Consider the following 17,727-nt stretch of genomic DNA (forward strand, 5'->3'; position numbering starts at 1 on the left):
GTTTTGTTTCTACCGTAATTTCGTGAATCACAAACTTCTGTAAATCTGCTTGTAACATGTGGCAAATTTATATAGATCACTGCTTTTCTGTGTGCAGAACTTCGATCGGTTAAATAAATTTCTTAAGAATATAAATTATAGTTTGATTTGCAAATACCAAATGCCGCTCACAACCATTGGCTCGATGATTCCATCGATCATCCGCCAATATCCGGACCACCATGATGATAAACTGGCTAAAGTCATCAGCGATCAATGACTCGGTTACATCTGCAGTCCATCTCGAGGCGCTGCATGAGACCAAGACACTCTCAGTAATTCCAGTCGGCCTTGAAAGAGTGAAACCAAGCTCCTTTGTCGCCGATTCGACGGCTAGAGGAACTGATACCGATCAGACGATACGCGTTACCGTGTATTAAGTGATTTCACGAAGCATGCCCCATGGAAGGATGAAGCAATTCCGCCATGAGATTGGCGTGAAATTTTCTAACGACCGGTTAAAAAGTCCCCGTATCGTCCACCAGGTTGTACTTAGCGACCATCGATCCCGTAAACCGATCATTAAATTGTCACCGTAGTGGACTGCATTCCAGTTTCAAAATTCTGTCGGTATTTAATATGCGAGGATATCGACTCGGTGGATTAAACTATCTAAACGTAATTACACTGGTTTTCTAAATTAAGGTGTTCGCGGGTTTAGGTCCGTTAAATATTATACCATCAAACGACTTCAAGAGCTAGGCAAACAAAAAACCTTTAACGAAATAAGAATCGACTACTTCAGAGCGTCTCTTCATCGAGTCTCTTTGTCTACCGAAAGAAAGACTGTCGAATGCTCAGACATTTCAACGTCCAGTCCATGATCACATTACGTGTCAACTTTGTAAAAGTAATTATACCCATCTTCTGAATCAAGGTGTTTCCAGTTTTAGGTCCGTTAAATAGCATCAAACGACTTCAAAAGGGCAAACAAAAAGCCTTTAACGAAATAAGAGTCGACTACTTCAGAGCGTCTCTTCATCGAGTGTCGTTGTCTATCCAAAGAAAGAGTGTCAAATACTCGGGCACTTAAAAGTTCACACTACCCACGATCATATTCCATGGTGTAACACTTGCTGATTAATTATTGACAGTTTTGATCTCAGCTAACTGACAATGCGTTTCAGATCCGTCACCGTTCCTCGACCATCGACCATAGACGTTTATAATCTCGATCCAACCACTCTGCTAAAACGTGGTTCTGTCCCAACGGTATCATTCATTCCTCCATATGTTCTGTAAGGTTTTTTTATTTTTTGTTCTTTTTTTTTTCCTTCGGACAGAATTGAATAGCTCAACGGAGGATCGGGGTTCTGAATGAGTCGGATCTCGCGGTATTCAAGAGCGAGTGAAGAAGCTGCGCCCGTTTCGCAGAGCCATGGATAAGATTGATTCTCTTGGGGATATACATATATCCGGCCTCGAGACAATCCGGGCAGTGAATATAAGGCGAGGCTGTCTTAAAGAACGAGCGCAAGTTGTACACGGGTACTTAATACTACCAGTTTACGATCATGCTACGCGTGTATCCGCGGTGCTGGAAGAAAGGTGAGACAGAAGTAGAGGAGACAGGGAGAGAATGATCCTGACTTATAAACCACGTGCGGTTTTGGTCGCGTTTTAGCATCGAACGTATTTACGAGTGAGTGATTTCGGTTTTAGTGCATTATTAACGTCCGTGGTCAGACGCTGGTTTACGATCCACCGACGTTATTTATTATATTCCTTATTAAACCTCCGCTTACTCCTCGCGGCCTGGCTGGCTATAAGCTTGCTTAAAAAAGTTCGTTTTACGACCTCTTCATATGCCGGAATAGGTGGATAGGTCAGGAAATTTTAAACGCCAATCCCCGGTCTTCACATTTTATTACCCCTCGGACATAATGTGCTTGCGATTGTGCGTATCACATATTTGCTCGTTGATAAACTTCGTGAAGTTTGCAAAGTATTCGAAAAGCGTGTCAAGAAATCAAAGATTAATTCAATCGGACACTTGTTGTTGCACTTTGATATTTTCACGTCACCTGCTTTACGGTGCTGAACAAATCGAGCATCCGTCCGCTCGACGCAACTTTGCGTACAACGTGAAATTACCCACTGGCTGGAAAACGTTTATTTCACGCATGTCCCAACGGCATAATATTATACTAAGCCTATGCATAGTTATGAGCGAATAAATTGTCAGTAAACTATAATTAAGTACGTATCTTGAAGAATTAAAATCGACCTGCTTGATATTGGATCGCAAATGCGTGCCTTAGAACTATTCATTTTACACTCTATTCAGCGTTCGTAATTCGTCGAATGGTGAAACAGCTGTATTAAGTAGAACACTTTCAAGATGAAATATTGATGGTGTACCAGGCTGACGATATTGCATTCCTGAATCTAGAGATCATGTCTCACACGATATTCAGTGGTGCAATCGTACAGCAGTTATCGTGGCAATTCCGAAATTGATCCGCATCGTACCTTGAAGAAAAATGACAAGTAGAATAGAAACAGTGCGATTGTACGATAATTCGTGGATCGATAACTGAATTCACCGCAGTCGCTCATCCTCTGGATTCAACGAGGACTGACAGGAAATGTATACCAAGTCCATCTCTCCGATTTCATTTCTTTTGTAATACGTTACAGTAGACTAAAAACTAAGCGACACGTATTCTTCTTTTTTTTTTTATGTCTGTCATTAAACACCTTAGGAAGTCAAACCACCCTCCAAAGTAAGACGCTTTAAGGGGTGATTTGGCAGTTTCACCCGCAAGAACGTAATATTTTTCAAACAATCGAAGTGGAAAAGTTGTCTCATAACGATAAATGAAAAATGTAATTCTCTCAATAGAAGAAAAAAACATGCCTCACACTGGAGGGTGGTCTCACCCCCTTAAAGTGTTTGATGGCGGATAAAAAAAAATAGGTGACGCTTAGTTTTCAGTCTACTGTAACATACTACAAAAGAAATGAAATCGGAGAAATTGACCTGAGATACCTTTCTCGTTAGTGACGTTGAACGAATACCAAACCTCGCATCCACCTCTTCCGTTATCATCAAAGGTGGAGTCGATCGTCTTCCGATGCAACGGTGATAATCGTCGACCCCAAGCCGCAGGGTGGAGTGCTTGCTCCATTGGTGTCATCTTCGTTGCTCCGATTGGAACGTGAACTTGGCTTCCTTCGTCTGACCGGCTTACTCGAAGCGCCAAACTTCACCGCGAACTTCAGCTCCTCCTTCATCTCATCCACGAATGAAACCTGCGGAGAAGGGAATGACGAAGGTGATTTAAGGTCAGGTATCGAATTGGCCAAAACCGGAAGACGAACCGGAGCGTGATTGAAACGGAAAAATTTTGAAACACCCTCACGTTCTCTTTTATCGATGTGCAGCCAACCGCCCAAAGCAGTTCGCAGGCCGTGTAGACGCCGGAAAAAGCAATGCCGGTTATCAGGACGAGGAAAACGCCTCCAACGTTGTCCACACCCAAGGGCTTCGCGTCTGAGGTTCCGCCCTTCTTTTCCTGCGGAAATTGAACATATTCTAGCAGTGAAACAGCAGCGCTTGATTCGGCGTCTTTCCTCCTTTGTTATCAAAGTAGGTAGGCACCCACTCTCACATTTTCATCGACATCGCTACACTTGTACGTATAGTACAGTAAAGATCATAATCGCAAAAAACGACCGTCGTTATTCGGCTCATGAATTTCTTATCTGGACCGAAAGTTCCTTGGATTTATACTCGAGAACCTCGCGGAGCGGAAAAAGTCCCGCGTCAGTTTGATCTTGAAATACTTTTGGCATCGGACTGGCATGTTCATCCGGTTTCGGAGCAAGGTTTAATCCGTCGTGGTTTTCCAGAGAGGATGACCACGTCTCTAAACCCTGTATTTCGACGCCATCATTTAACAAAATAAAACATCATTCACGGTGCGTGTAATTTGTATAACTGTCGCAATTTAACTTTGTAGAAACTTTGTCAACTAGGATAAATTAGAGCGGTTCAAATGACTTCATTACCCGTTTAACGTCGAGATACCCGTTAGGGTTGAACTTGGAAATTAGCAGCCTTCTAGGTACTTCGTTATACCCTCGTTTCGACCCCCGTTTAAAGGCAAGGTCAGGATGCGATCGATGATATCCATTCTCTTCGGAATATTACAATACGCAGGAAGACAACGAGATAAGAAAGCTATTTCAAATCGATCCGTATTAATCCTTTCAAATTTCTTCTCCAAAATCATGAGTAAAATACAGAACGATCTCTCTAATAATTTTTTTCTCCTCAAAATAATAGTAAGGGTTGAAAAAAATGGGCTGCAGATAAGTTCACAGCAAAAAATTTCGACAGGCCAGCTTTAAGACTCAACTCAAAATTAATCGTATATATTTAATGACTATCGATAGTTAATAATAACCTCAAATATTATATCACTTGAACAAAGTTTTGTGTTCAGCTGAAGAATGATTTCAACTATTGTGTTACACAAATAAAGAAAGATTTGGCTGTTTAACTGAAGTTTTTAGTAAATTTTTCAGTTTGGATAGCTTAGTAACTTAATTACGTTGCTAATTATTAAAGTTTTGACTCGCTTGACAGATAATTGAACCTAATTAATCAGTGAATTACTTAGTTAATGGTACTTTATAGTCCATACATTCCTAATTCGACAAATAGTTAACTGAATAGAAACATCGCTATTTGACTAAAATTTCACTCGATTCACTGAGCTACCAAATATCACGATGGTCTGATCAAATGACTAAGGAGAAATTTGCACGAGTTTCAACAGAAGCGTTCAATGTACCCGAGGACTGAAAAACAAAACAACTATTCTACCAAAGTGCCCAGTTAAAATACCGTAATTCTGTCTAATCATCACTTTCACCGAATACGAAGCTAAAGTCGAGGCCAGCAGGTGCTGGAAGACCGAAGCCGATGCCGAAGCTGTGCTTAAGGTAAACATTTAGTATTGGTACGAGTATTTAGCTATAACGTTTACTAGTAAGAGCCGAGAGGACGGAATTAACTAAACGACAGGTTACATGCGGCAGGTCCCTTTGAAGTCTTGGGTGTAGGCATAATGTAATACGCTTCAGTTCTTGTTCGACAAAAGGACAAAAAGAGCAGGGCCTCGCTTTGCCGTGTAAAATACCGCTCTGTCACGCACGAGATGGGGCTTTCATTAATAAGCGAATAGCGTATTCTCACCGCGTACCAGAAGCTCGTATCATCGAACACTTTTCTTTGTTATACCCATCTTTCGCAAACAAATGCATCGTCGAGTCACTAAGGTTCATGAACCACTTCACAACTTTGCCTAAACGTCACCACGAGAGCAAAACGATAATAATTAATAATTAATCGGTCATTTGGATACATTCAGTGGTAAAAACATTATGGTACGGACTGTTGGCGATATTTCGTACTCAAAAACTGAAGAAATGGTTTCAAGGATTCCTATCGTCAGATTTCGATTTTGAACTTTTTCCTTTCAGAAAAGAGTTACTGGAACATGGAATATTCTGTACAATTTTCTAGATTTAATTTTACGTCTTTCTCCAAACGTACGTTAAGAGAAATTTTTAGTTCCGGTTACCGCTCAGTCCTTATCTATTTTCATTTTTTACCACAATCGAAAAATATACTTCTAGGTAGAAAATGAAAATTAGTTTTCTAGCTGTTACCGAAAAGTATAGCATCCGTTACTATTCTTTCTCATTACGACCACTGTTACTATATTTTCTTGCAACTGTTGCGAAAATTTAACGCTCGTGCAGCGATAGTTGACGTTAAAGTCTTGTTTAACTAAAAAAGTAGAGTAAACCTCAGAAACTGATTTTGCGTTGCAATTACCAGAAAAGGATCGACGATAGCGCAAAATGTTTACGCGTACCTCGTGCTTCGTAATTCCAACAATATTCAAACAGTTTTTTTAACGATACCTGTTTTACCAAATTTTTCTAGTTACTGTAACGAATGAAATTTTTCTCAGTATAATTATCTGTAACCACAACTCGGTTTCCAACTCTTCCAATTTCGTAAAAAATGACCGGTTACCAAACCAAAAGCTGCGCTTGATTTTCCCCATTTATCCGTATAGGGGGGCCGTTTCAAGCGCGCTGTTTTTGAGGGCTCAAACATATTATGGTATTAAATTCACCTCGCACGCGCCGCCCCCTCTTTTCTGCTTCCACCATTTATTCTCCAATTCCTTAAGGACCCCCGTTTCCTGGAGTTTCAATATGCCGGTACTGAGAGCGTTCCGGTAAGGCGAATCTGAAATCACGTATGGGTCCAATAAATTTTAAGACTTGTAGACAGACAGCCAGACAAAATTGAATGATTTCTCAAGCATTTGAGATTATCGGGGATTCGTTTCAATTCGGTATTTCAATAATGTACCGGAAGTTGAGCTTACGCTTCTTCATGGCGATACCGTATCCTTTTGCGTCGAGTAGGCCTCCAACTTGGGTAATGTTGCACTTCCTTTCCGCTTCGTACTTAATCGTCGACGACTCCATGAAGAAGGCGTAATTCTCCTGCATGACCTTCCGCACTCCTTCATTATTCGATGATGGAAGTAATTCCTTCTTGTTCTTTACCATGTACTCCTTCATTTCTTTCAAGACGGGATGTGTCGAGGCCTGATATTGAAACAACGATTCGTTCGCTTTTGAAGAAACGTGGATGATAAATATTTTAAAGTAGCAGAAAAAAAAAAAAAAACGGTCCACGGTTCGTAAACTTTGAAAACACTTTGACACTGTATATTTCATTGCACTCCTGGATACAGTAGCACCCTGTATCACACCCCATTGATCAACGGAGCTTCAAGTAACGTAACCACAAAATTGCTCACCTTGAAGAAATCGATTGTGGAGCCGCTCCCTTTTGCTCCGTATTTAATGCCGTGTGGATTGTTGAACAAATCTTCGGCGGTTTTGATCAGCACTGGCTTTGATTCAACGACCAAGAATACCGCCAAGTTAGCAATGTACGAGGAGACGATGATCATGATAAATAACCCCCAAAAACCGCCCATCATGCGGGTTGAAAGACCTCTGTAGATGAAAAGACATTTCAGAACGATCGATTTGGCTTGCCGATTATCCCTTCAGCCAGGGACTGTCAGGCGATCGGTAAATGCAGCTGCCAAGACTCCGTGTTGATATTTGATACTCGACTTACATGGGAGCTACATCGGATCCTTGCTGCATGATAGAGCCAATGGTGAACCAGAAGGCGTTCTTGAAAGTGAATTGGTTCTCCAGTTCCTCAGGTTCCTCGATGCAGGGATACGGATTGCTCCATTCGGCGGGACAGAGGCGAGCGGCGATGAAGAAACACAGAGAGACGACGAGGTAGGTGCCCATCAGGTACATCCAGACCTCCTTCGAGAAGGGCATCAGGAAAGCGAAGAGACTGGATCCGGCCGGCTTCGGTTTCCTGAATAGAACGCTGATCCCTGTGAGGGTGAGTCCCTACTGTCAGTGACATATTTGCTTCCGGAAGAATTACAGGCCCGGTCCCCGAGCCCTAATAGCTTTGTTTGCTCCCCATATTTTCGATTTATAACACCCATAGATCGCCCCTTTATGGTCTCGCCTCGCAGCTTACGCCTTCACGATATTTTACCCCCACCGTCTCTATCCAACTTCCGGAGAGATTATGGGAAATGTTCGAGAGAGATTGGCGTGTGATTGTTTTCTGAATTGGATTCGAAGGTAGAATGGCCTGACTTGACGCCTGACGTTTTTGGTTGCTTTCAATGACTTGACAAGTTTGGACGAACTATGTACGAGAAAGGCTAATTTTAAAGAATGAACGGTTGAAGAATCGGAGTGACTAGCATTCTGGAATGAAGTTGCACTGGTCAAGGAACCTTTGGAAAATAGAAACCCACCGCGCACCGAAAGCTGCATAATTACCCAGATTCATAAAAGGCATGGTGAAGTCCACGGCCTCTTGGCGCTCGGCCGTGATTGTGAAATCAGTAATGGCTAGGTCAGCCCGCTGCAATGAATCACGATGCAGTATTTCAGTCTTGTACACTTCTTTCATCGACTATGACCAACATTTTATCAACAAACTAACGTCTTCCATGATCTTCTTTATCATGCCATTCCACTTTTTGGTTACGGGATGCTTCGAGCCGTAAACATCGTCAGCTTGAACCTCGAATGTATAGTTGAAACCCAGAAGTTTTGAAAGCTCCTGGATGATGTCGATACCGAAACCCTCGTACCTGTCGTTTCCAGTTTCCTCCTTCGCTGATTCCTTCAGCATTCCGTAGGGTGGCGTCTAAAACAACACGATTGATTTGTTTGCGAACTTGGGATTCATCCAGTGTTTGAATCGCCCAGTTTAAGCCCACCTACCATCGCTATGAGAATGATAAACGTTTTGTTACGGAGATTCAGTTCGACCGTGTGATCGGTCAGCGATGGTTTCGGGATGTAATTAATCCCACATGTCGTGTTCCACGTCCCGATCTTGTGCAGTCCGTCCAGGTCCAGGCCTACCAAGTCCAGTTTGAAGTTGCTCCGGTAGCCGGACGAGTCGAACTTTATCAGCCCAGTCATTCCTGTCGACTCGATCTGAAAGTAAACAACTTGTTCGAGCACTCCGTGTTCCGCATACAGGATTCTTGTTTTCACTTTTCGTTGTATTCTGAACTCTCAGGGCATCTCTGCGCTAATCCGGGATTCTCAATTGAAGCTGGACGAGAGACCAAACCTTATTCTTGCGAGAAATGTGCAGAAACTGCGGTTTCTTACCGATCTCATGATGTTCATCAAACTGGATCCGTGCTCCCAGCTATCGACGTTTTGACACAGGGAAGTTTTCGTGTCAGCCACAATGGCATCGTCAAGCTGTTTCAGGGCTCTTCCAAAAACTTGGACACTGTCGTAAATTAGGGCCGCCTCTGCGGTAATCTGGGATGGACCTTCCACACCCCATTCCGATGCGTGTTTCTCAAAGGTATCGATAACCACGGGATCGTCGGGGTCTACCAGACGTAAACCGACGAACTTTGTTCCACCATGTTGGTAGGGCTCGAGGTCAATAGTGGAAAGGTCCTGAAAGAAAAGGCGAACAATAATTTTCTTTCTACAGGTTATAAATTTATTTTATATCTTACCAACGACGCGATTATGAAGCTGTGCCTGTCCGACATCAACCCAACTTGTTGAGCCTGCTTCAAAACATCCGGCAGTACGTCAATCGAGCAATCCACCACTACATTCGGGTCTCCGGACTTTTTGATCTGTTCCAGAACTTTCCTGCGAAAAAGTGATCACTTCGGTATAACCGTGAGAGAAGTATTACTGCTGAAGTTTTCGTGTGATAATATCTCGAAAAAGTCGATTGGTCGAGAACCTAGGGTTCGAATTATTTCAGTTACGATAAAAGCTTCGCATCGTTCAGTCGTTTGAAAAACTTCAGACATCGGTTTCAACCTGAGATTTTGAACAAAGGAGTCTCACCTGTAATTCGGTCCTTTGGGTAGCTGCCTGACAGTGACCGTGTGTCCCCTGCGATTCCATCTCTTCAGAAGTTCGTGCATCCGAATGAGATTCTCGGTACTTTCGTAGAGTATGGTGAATGTCTTCCATTCAAAATCCTGAGCAAGTTGGAGGTATATCTGCACAGACGTGTTTGAATAAACTATAATAACGTAATTTTGCATACACAACTTGTCGTTTTCACTCCTTGATAAGTTTTGTTCCAGACTTAATGAATAATAATTTGTCAAAAGTCTAATCTCTGTAGCAGTGTTAAAGGATCCAATTAAAATGGAAATGACAATTTTTCAACCCCAAGAATTCAAACAATCTCAATTGTAGAACGCGACGAGAAAACCACACAAAATTAAAGCCGACGTATCAACATTTCGTTCTTCAAGATCTCAAATAATAAGAGGCTGCTTCGGTAACGTGTAACTAACTTTTTTACCGCTGCCTCGTTTTCTGTGTCTGTTACGCACATGCGGCCAACAGAGAGACCCACACATGCGTATGGTAATGAAGCGTTTCACGCTAGTCAAACATCCGCATCCGATGAACTGCAGTTCAAGCTTCGTAATACGTTATAAACTGAATCACAACCGGCAATCAAAAGCGCGTGCTTCGATAATAACACCGTTGCCTCTTATCGCTTTGAACCGATCTCCGAATCGGTATTCAACTTAAATATTTCTCTTTTGCCGTTTTTCAGGTATCAGGATTCAGGATCAGTACCGTACAAGAATTGAAATGAAAAATATTTGTTCTCGTATTAAAATAAGGCTGGAAAAAGGGCTCGAATTTCGCGCTTTTGAATAACTGAAGAGACAATTTACCCTCGACAAAGTTTGCGAATATGGATACATGTTGAGCAGACCGTTTCCCCGCGTTTGTCGAGGGTCCCATCTCGCTACGATGTGAGGAATTTCCATCGTGTCGCACATGCTTTGCACGTGTTTTGCTGCGATCTTGTTACGAGGACCAAAAATTGCAGCCACTCCGTTGTTCGCAAGCTCGCAGACTGAAAATTACGCCAAGTACAGAGAAAAATTTACTGAAACCAGGTCGTAACATATCAATGGAATTTTCATTACTGACATACAGCTCACGTAAATAAATCAATGTGCAAACTTTAACGAGGAGTTAATCACCAAGTAAAAGTGACGTACACCGACTACGGTTAAATCAGTTGCACGCAATTACAAATATTACAAGGAATTCAAAGATACTGCAAAGATTACAGGGATTGAAGAGAGATTACAAAAATTACAAAGATTTCAGAGACATGACGAATTGCAAGGATTACGAAAATTCTGCAAAGATTACATGAAGATTACAAAGAAATTACAAGAATCACAAAGATTTCAGAGACATGAGGATTGGAAAAATTACCAGACGACTGAAAGGATTACACGCAGATTGCAAGGATTACAAAGATTACAGAGACAAGATTGAAGATTATTAATTCAAAGCAAAGATTGCCAAGTTTACCAAAAGACTGCAAGTATTACACGAAGATTCCACGGATTACAAGAATTACAAAGGTTCCAGAGATATGATTAAAAATTATCAATCCAGAGTCAAGGTTACCAAAACTACCAAAAGAATGCAAAGATTACACGGATTATAAAGAAATTACAAGAATTACAAAGATTTCAAAGATATGATTAAAGATTTACAATTCAGAGTCAAGGTTACCAAAATTACCAAAAGAATGCAAAGATTATATGCAATATATATATATATAAGATTATATATAATTATAAAGAGATTACAAACGATTACAAAGGATTACGATCCGAGAGATGACAAAGACGACAAAAGATTACAGACACCACATGAGATTGCACGACATATGTACGCCAGATTACAACAGTGATTAACGTAATTGTCACGAAATTTCATGGGATTTGAAAATTCGATTCCTTTGACCTGAAATTAAACTTACCAGCCTGCGAAACGTCGTACGTATCATTATTTACGGTGATCATCTGGGCGTAAATAAACTGCTCGGAAAATTTGGAATTTCCGTGTATCTCATTGTTCAAAACATTGGCGGACAGCCTAAACGCAGTTGCCGTTAAATCGTCATCTTCGAATAATCCACCTAGCGGAGGGTAAAAAAAATAGCGGGAAAAAATTTTCTCATTCATGTTATCCGCCTGCGTAATTATCGCAATCGCCAAACATGCTCCGACAATTTCAAATCCTTATCGAGATTTCCTCAGACTTTTTACCCGTGTCCCGTATTTAGTTTCGGCAGCTTGTCGCAGGCTTTTTGAAAGTTGAAAAGGAAATTGTGCGAGTATTAAGTAAGCACCGTAACTTTTATGAGCGTAGCTTATTAGTTCTGCAGTAGCCGAAATACCGATTGCATCTTTGCTCCGTTTCCGGTAGTAAGAATTGGCACGTTACCGTATCTTGAAACGCGAGACGCGTACAAATGAATATTTTTTACTGATTCGGCAAACTCTCAGAGCTTTAAAACCTATGTTAGACGGTTAACAGAGACAAACGATCATCCGCTTACCTACTGTAACCGTTTTTCCGAATCCGAAAATACCTGATGGTAAAAATGCGATCGAGATCAACACGATCAGCATTTTAAGATCATTGGGATCATCTGAAAATTAATATTTCATACGGTGATTACATTGAAACAATCGCACTCGATTTTGATATCGGTAATCGAAAATTACGTGTAGTTTAATAATTCTGGGACTAATTTTTGTAAGTATTTATTATATTGGATATAAAATTTAAAAAAATTTTTGTACATGCTTGTTGTTACTGCAAATACTTGAATAATATTTGGTTAGAACATGAAGACGAGGATTACTTGACATTAGTTTTTGCTTTCATTCGCTTTGAGTGTTCACGTGAAGCTTTTAGTACATATTGCATTAATACTGGCTGAAATATTCAATATTCGTCGAAATATCTGAGCGGATGAAAAAATTGTAAACCAAACGCTCAACGTAATATCTTTCGATTCTTTGAAGAAATCTTTTGTTTCAGCGATTTGTTAATGCGAATTAACGGCGTGGATACGGTTTGCATAATTTTGCACATAGTTGTACAGATTTTGTTAGATAATAACGGAATTCAGAATCCAAGGTTCTTTCAGTTTGGTTATATTTTCGCAAAAATAACGACCAGGGTTGGCATAAATTTTTGGATAAAAAATTCCATCACTTTTCCAGGTTTTCCAGGACCTAAAAATCTAGCTTTCTCTGACATTTTCCCAGTTCCAGTAAGTTACTAAAACCCAAACCGTTCGGAAAAAAGTCAGTCTTGTCAAATTTGTTTTCTCGATGAAAAAAAAAAAAAAAATAAACCTTTCATCTCAAAAAAATTATTTCCAATTTCTATGATAGAAAACTGCAAACTTGATTTTCTTCCATGATCAAATTTAAAGTTCCCTGACATCTCCAGGTTCTCCAGATTTTAATCCAGGTGCGTGGCCACCCTGAAAGAGCTAAAAAATACAAGGAAGATATTTTTGTAAGGTCGAAAAGTGGGCAGCGTGTTCGTTGAGTAAATATTTAGACGTGTAGCGCGAAGAATTGCCGAACGGCATTTAAGACGGAACGATGCGAGCCGATGATGATTCCCGAAGAGAGTGAGGCCTTGATTATTTGCGGAGTTTGCGTTTACTTTGCTAATTGAAACGCGACTCTGAGCATAAATCACTCACCGGAGCTTTTCAAAACCACCCTGACGTCAACATCGTTTCTTACATCCGCGTTTTAGGTGGAGGTTTAATTTTTCTTCATTCGTTATCGAATTATGTATTCCATTTGCCAATTTGTTATAAATTCATTTTCGTACGCGTCTAGGAGAAATTGAACTCAAGGGGAATAAATATAACACAGTTTGTTCAATATTCAATACACGATACCGCTCCGTTAGTTTATTCTCAAGAATTTCCTTCGCTTTTAAAAGCCACTTGCGAGTGATCCCAGCGTATTCGATTCAGCTCCTTCTTTTTATACTGACTATTGAAAGTCATTCGTCGGATGGTTCTACGAAATTCTGTCAATTAAAAATGGCAAATGGGTGTTTTTCACGAGAAAAGAGAAACGAACGAAATGCGAAGACCATTATTTTAACCTTCGATAGACAGCGAGAGGATTAATCATCTTTTCATACTATTCTATTACCGTAGTCGATTTCGCATATAAACCCAGGGCATGATCGTAAAACGAGAATGAATCACTCGTCATTGAAAACTAAATCTAGAATGAGAGAAAAATTCACATTCACAGAAGGCGCGAAGCGATAAAAAAAAATTTCGATTTTGGGAATTCTTCGTTGATTCAATTCTTCGTTGATTGTATAATATTAGTATACAGATTATAAAAAAGAAAAATAAAAAAAAAAAAGAAAAAAAAAAAACAGTCGGCGGAGACGAGCATCGACCCTGATACGAGTATTTATACATCAATGAAGTCTCAACGTCGCTTTGCATGCCAACGCAATTTCATTTTTGCGTAAACATATCAGCCACTGCTTTGCGCTCGTTAGAATGAAAAATGAAGTCCCGATAGAAGAAATGAGCTACCTTTTTTATCGATATTGAGGACGTAAAGTGAAGATCTATGAAAGGAATATTCAACCAGACGTCTTTTATTGCGAAAATAAAAATGAAGAGAAAATTATTCAAATCTAACCGTACAGTTCGACGTGATCTTTTAGAATTCTTTATGGACTGGCGATCCCTTTCGCGTATAGCAGTCATCTTACTTTCGGTTACTTTTTTCACTAGATTTGCGAACGGTGGAAACATGAAAAATGAATTTTAGTCCGCTTGTTGCAGCAAATACTATGTGTTGATTTTTACAGTATCTAAGATGCTAAAGAATCATGGGAGAATGTTTATCAATTAGTTTCTTCGTTCGTTAAAATAAACGTAAAAAATATACACGTAATAACGGAAGACCAATTAATTTTTCCAAAATTTTTCAATCCTAATTTGTTCGAGATGAATTTCCAGAATTATAAATGGTAAAACACGACAATTTAAAAGTTCTGCATTTTTTACGATAGTTTTTTCAATCATTATTTTCCCGTCATTGCAGATGAGCCTAAAAAATTTTGCATCGATTTTTTCTCTAAAGAAAATAGACAAAAAAATAAAGACACCTCTCGGATCATTCAACTCTTAGCCATTCAATTCAGGGAATTATTCCAAGAATCTTTGTTACAGATCAATTTCCGCGGAGACTGTGTCTGTTCGGATGACAAGGAGAAGAAACTGCGTCTGGATGCGCTCGACTAGAATCAGGCCGCAATCGAATGACGAGAAGAAATCGATCCCTCATCGAAGCCTGGAGTCAGGAATGCGATAAGGAGTCGATTATTTGTAAATCCACGTATAACAAAGCAGCGATACAGAACTCGAGTCGTGTTCAGAGTAACTAATCTGGGTCAAGTGGCGAACGTCTCGGCGAATCGCTGCCGGTGAATGGTTGCACGGCTTAAGCTCTAAAAGAAGAAGTCGCAGTTCGTCTGATCGCGATACGAGAGTCGAGTGGAGGCCGAAGCCGGCTGCCTGATTGCCCGCGCCTAACGACGACTTCCGCTTTCGAAAATGGTCATGAACGAAAAGAAAGGAAGAACAAAATAACGCCAAGTCGAAGAATTTCCTTGGGTTTGAAAAATAATTGTAAGGCGGGTGATCGAATTCCGTAGTATTAATTAGGACGCGTCAGAAGGATGAACTTTATGAACTCTTTTCAGAAATGATTTGACACTAAATTTCGAGCTTGAATCGGCCAGGGTTAGAAAAATATTAACTTAGTTGTTGGCCTTGTTTCACCGAGCAACGATAGTCATTTAAGAGTGGTTAAAATTAGCGGGAATCATTCTTCGTGGTGAGACGGTTGCAAAGCAAATATTGAAATGAGAAAACATCAAGCTTTTGAAAATAAAGAAAAAAGCAAGCACTCCACGACTCGGTTAAATACAATTGATCAAAACAAGATTAATGTAAAAAACGATAAATCATATCGCCAAAAATCTCGCGCGTTAAACGGAGGCTTGAAGAAGCTTTTTCAAACCGTGACAAATCCCTATCTCACATATTTACACGGAAAAGAGTAAAGAGGACCAATTTGTGAAGATGCGTAAATATATCCAACGCGAACGCGACATCCGAAAACTGTGAATGAGAAAAACGTTGGCTTCCGAAAATAAACATAAGGTGTGTGACCGAACATCGCGTGACAGCTGGAAGCGCTGAAAGGATTGACTATCCGTGTTTAGTCTGCAAAAGTGACTAGCAACTAGATTTTCTCTGTTTTAAATTACTTTTCTAATTCGAACGAGACGATCGATCGCAATCTCGGGTTGCGGGGGCGGCGAAATAAGCGTAGACACAATGAGTAGGGAACTTCCGGCTGTGAACGAAGACAATCCTTCAACTGTCGTGGGAAATTTGAAAATCGCAGTATTAATCTAGTTTTTATATCATGGTGTGAAAGAATATTTTTTACTATTTGTTCCACTCACGGAATTATTTTTCAACACCAATGGTCAAAAACTATAACTGAAGTTGATCGTATGTTGAGCAAATCTCCCCCCTCAACGTGAAACATAATTGAAAAGCTTCAATATTCAGTATTCTAATAGAGAACCTAATCATTCTGCTTTTCCCTATTTTCCATGTAAAGATGGTGTCGTTTTTTCACCGTTTTTTGGAACAAAAATTATTGGACACGCGGATTAATGTCCTACAATTTTCTTGAAACAAGTTCTATGATTATATTACAATTGAACGACGGTCAATGGTTTATTAATTCCAATATGTAAGTTTAAAATTTGATCCAATATCGGGAAGACTTAGTTTTCATGCAATTCAGCTTGATTAAATTTTGGGTCTCCGTTCTGCCGTTGTTTCTGTTTTGACAATTGTTCGTTGAAATTAAACTGCATCTGATATAAAATACAGAATCTCAATTTTGATCAGAACCTAAAACTGTTTCAAATAATTTTCATCAATGTCAAAATCCGATCAAATCGATTTGAACTGTGAGTAATCGCTAATGTTCACAAACGATCGCTGCTGGCTCAATAATTCGGAGTCAAATCGACCAGGTTAGAAAAAAAAATTCACTCAATTGTCAACAGCTTTTCATCGAGCAGCAAACTTTGAATTATGAAACCGGTCAAACAAATGAATGTAAATACAAGCTTTTAAGAATAAATAACAAGACAAGCACCCCATGACTCGGTTAAATACAATTGATCAAAACAAGATTGATTTAAAAACGATAAATCACATCGCCAAAAATCTCGCGCGTTAAACGGAAGCTCGACGAAGCTTTTTCAAACCGTGACAAATTCCAGTCTTACCTATTCACACGGAACAGAGTAAAGGGGACCAATTTGCGTGGATGCGTGAGTATATCGAGTAAACAATAACACCCTTCGGACTTTTGGCGAGTGTGCAAAACGTGCTTCAAGCCCTTCCCTAGCGCAAAATGAAGCTAGACGACGCCGCGACGGCTCCGCGCGCTTCCAGAGATCGAGCAGAAATGCCAAAAGTGCGCAGCTCCCGACGCGCATAGACTCTGCGTTCTTATTCTGGCCCTTCTTGAACTTCCCCTCCCTTGTCACCTCAGCCCCCTTATCCGCTCCGTGGGACAACAGATGGACTTGATTCTACTTCTAGCCCGGCGAATATATTTTTCCTACAAACCTACCTCGTCGTACGGTGACCCCAAATTCGTTTCTGCTGGAAATTTACACTTGTGTTTGTTATTCCGGTTCAGTTTCTTTTTTTTTTTTTTTCTTCTACTTTTTGTTCAGCCTGTACGAGTCTATTTTTCATATCAATCGCGTTTGGATCGTTTTTAAATAATATCTTCGGCTTTAAAATGTAGAACTCTTAGATATGATCATTAAGAAACTTGTTTCGATATTGCATCGCAAATTTTTTCGGTAACTTGGCGATGAAACTTTGATCACTAATTTGATTTTATAACTACGACATTGAAGTAAAGCGTTGCAATGACGGTCATTGTATTTGGCAGGAAGTTTTCAAAATAGCATGTAGCGATTGCACATTGTATTTGACAGAGGTTGGTGCTATAATTGGAAATTTTCAGTCTACGCGATCAAACTGCTAGACTTACGCTACGCGAAAGAGAGTAGAGTAGAGTTTATTAGAGAGAGAGAGAG

At 40.2% G+C, this 17,727-nt stretch overlaps 1 protein-coding gene across 1 annotated transcript; it reads right to left on the reverse strand.

Annotated features, from left to right (window-relative positions):
* Positions 1-1,893: 1,893 nt before the first annotated feature.
* LOC124222860 (glutamate receptor ionotropic, kainate 2-like) lies at positions 1,894-17,095 on the reverse strand. Its single transcript, XM_069137535.1, has 17 exons — positions 16,900-17,095; positions 12,074-12,166; positions 11,492-11,650; positions 10,380-10,564; positions 9,526-9,683; positions 9,180-9,321; positions 8,815-9,117; positions 8,416-8,634; positions 8,132-8,338; positions 7,966-8,050; positions 7,226-7,502; positions 6,897-7,098; positions 6,456-6,681; positions 6,198-6,313; positions 3,405-3,557; positions 3,066-3,294; positions 1,894-2,511 (listed from the first exon to the last, which is right to left on the reverse strand). Exons 2-16 carry the CDS (start codon positions 12,144-12,146, stop codon positions 3,091-3,093), a joined length of 2,709 nt encoding a protein of 902 aa, XP_068993636.1. The 5' UTR covers positions 12,147-12,166; positions 16,900-17,095; the 3' UTR covers positions 1,894-2,511; positions 3,066-3,090.
* Positions 17,096-17,727: the final 632 nt, after the last annotated feature.

This window comes from Neodiprion pinetum, chromosome 7, assembly GCF_021155775.2.
Source record: "Neodiprion pinetum isolate iyNeoPine1 chromosome 7, iyNeoPine1.2, whole genome shotgun sequence".
Taxonomy (NCBI): domain Eukaryota; kingdom Metazoa; phylum Arthropoda; class Insecta; order Hymenoptera; family Diprionidae; genus Neodiprion; species Neodiprion pinetum.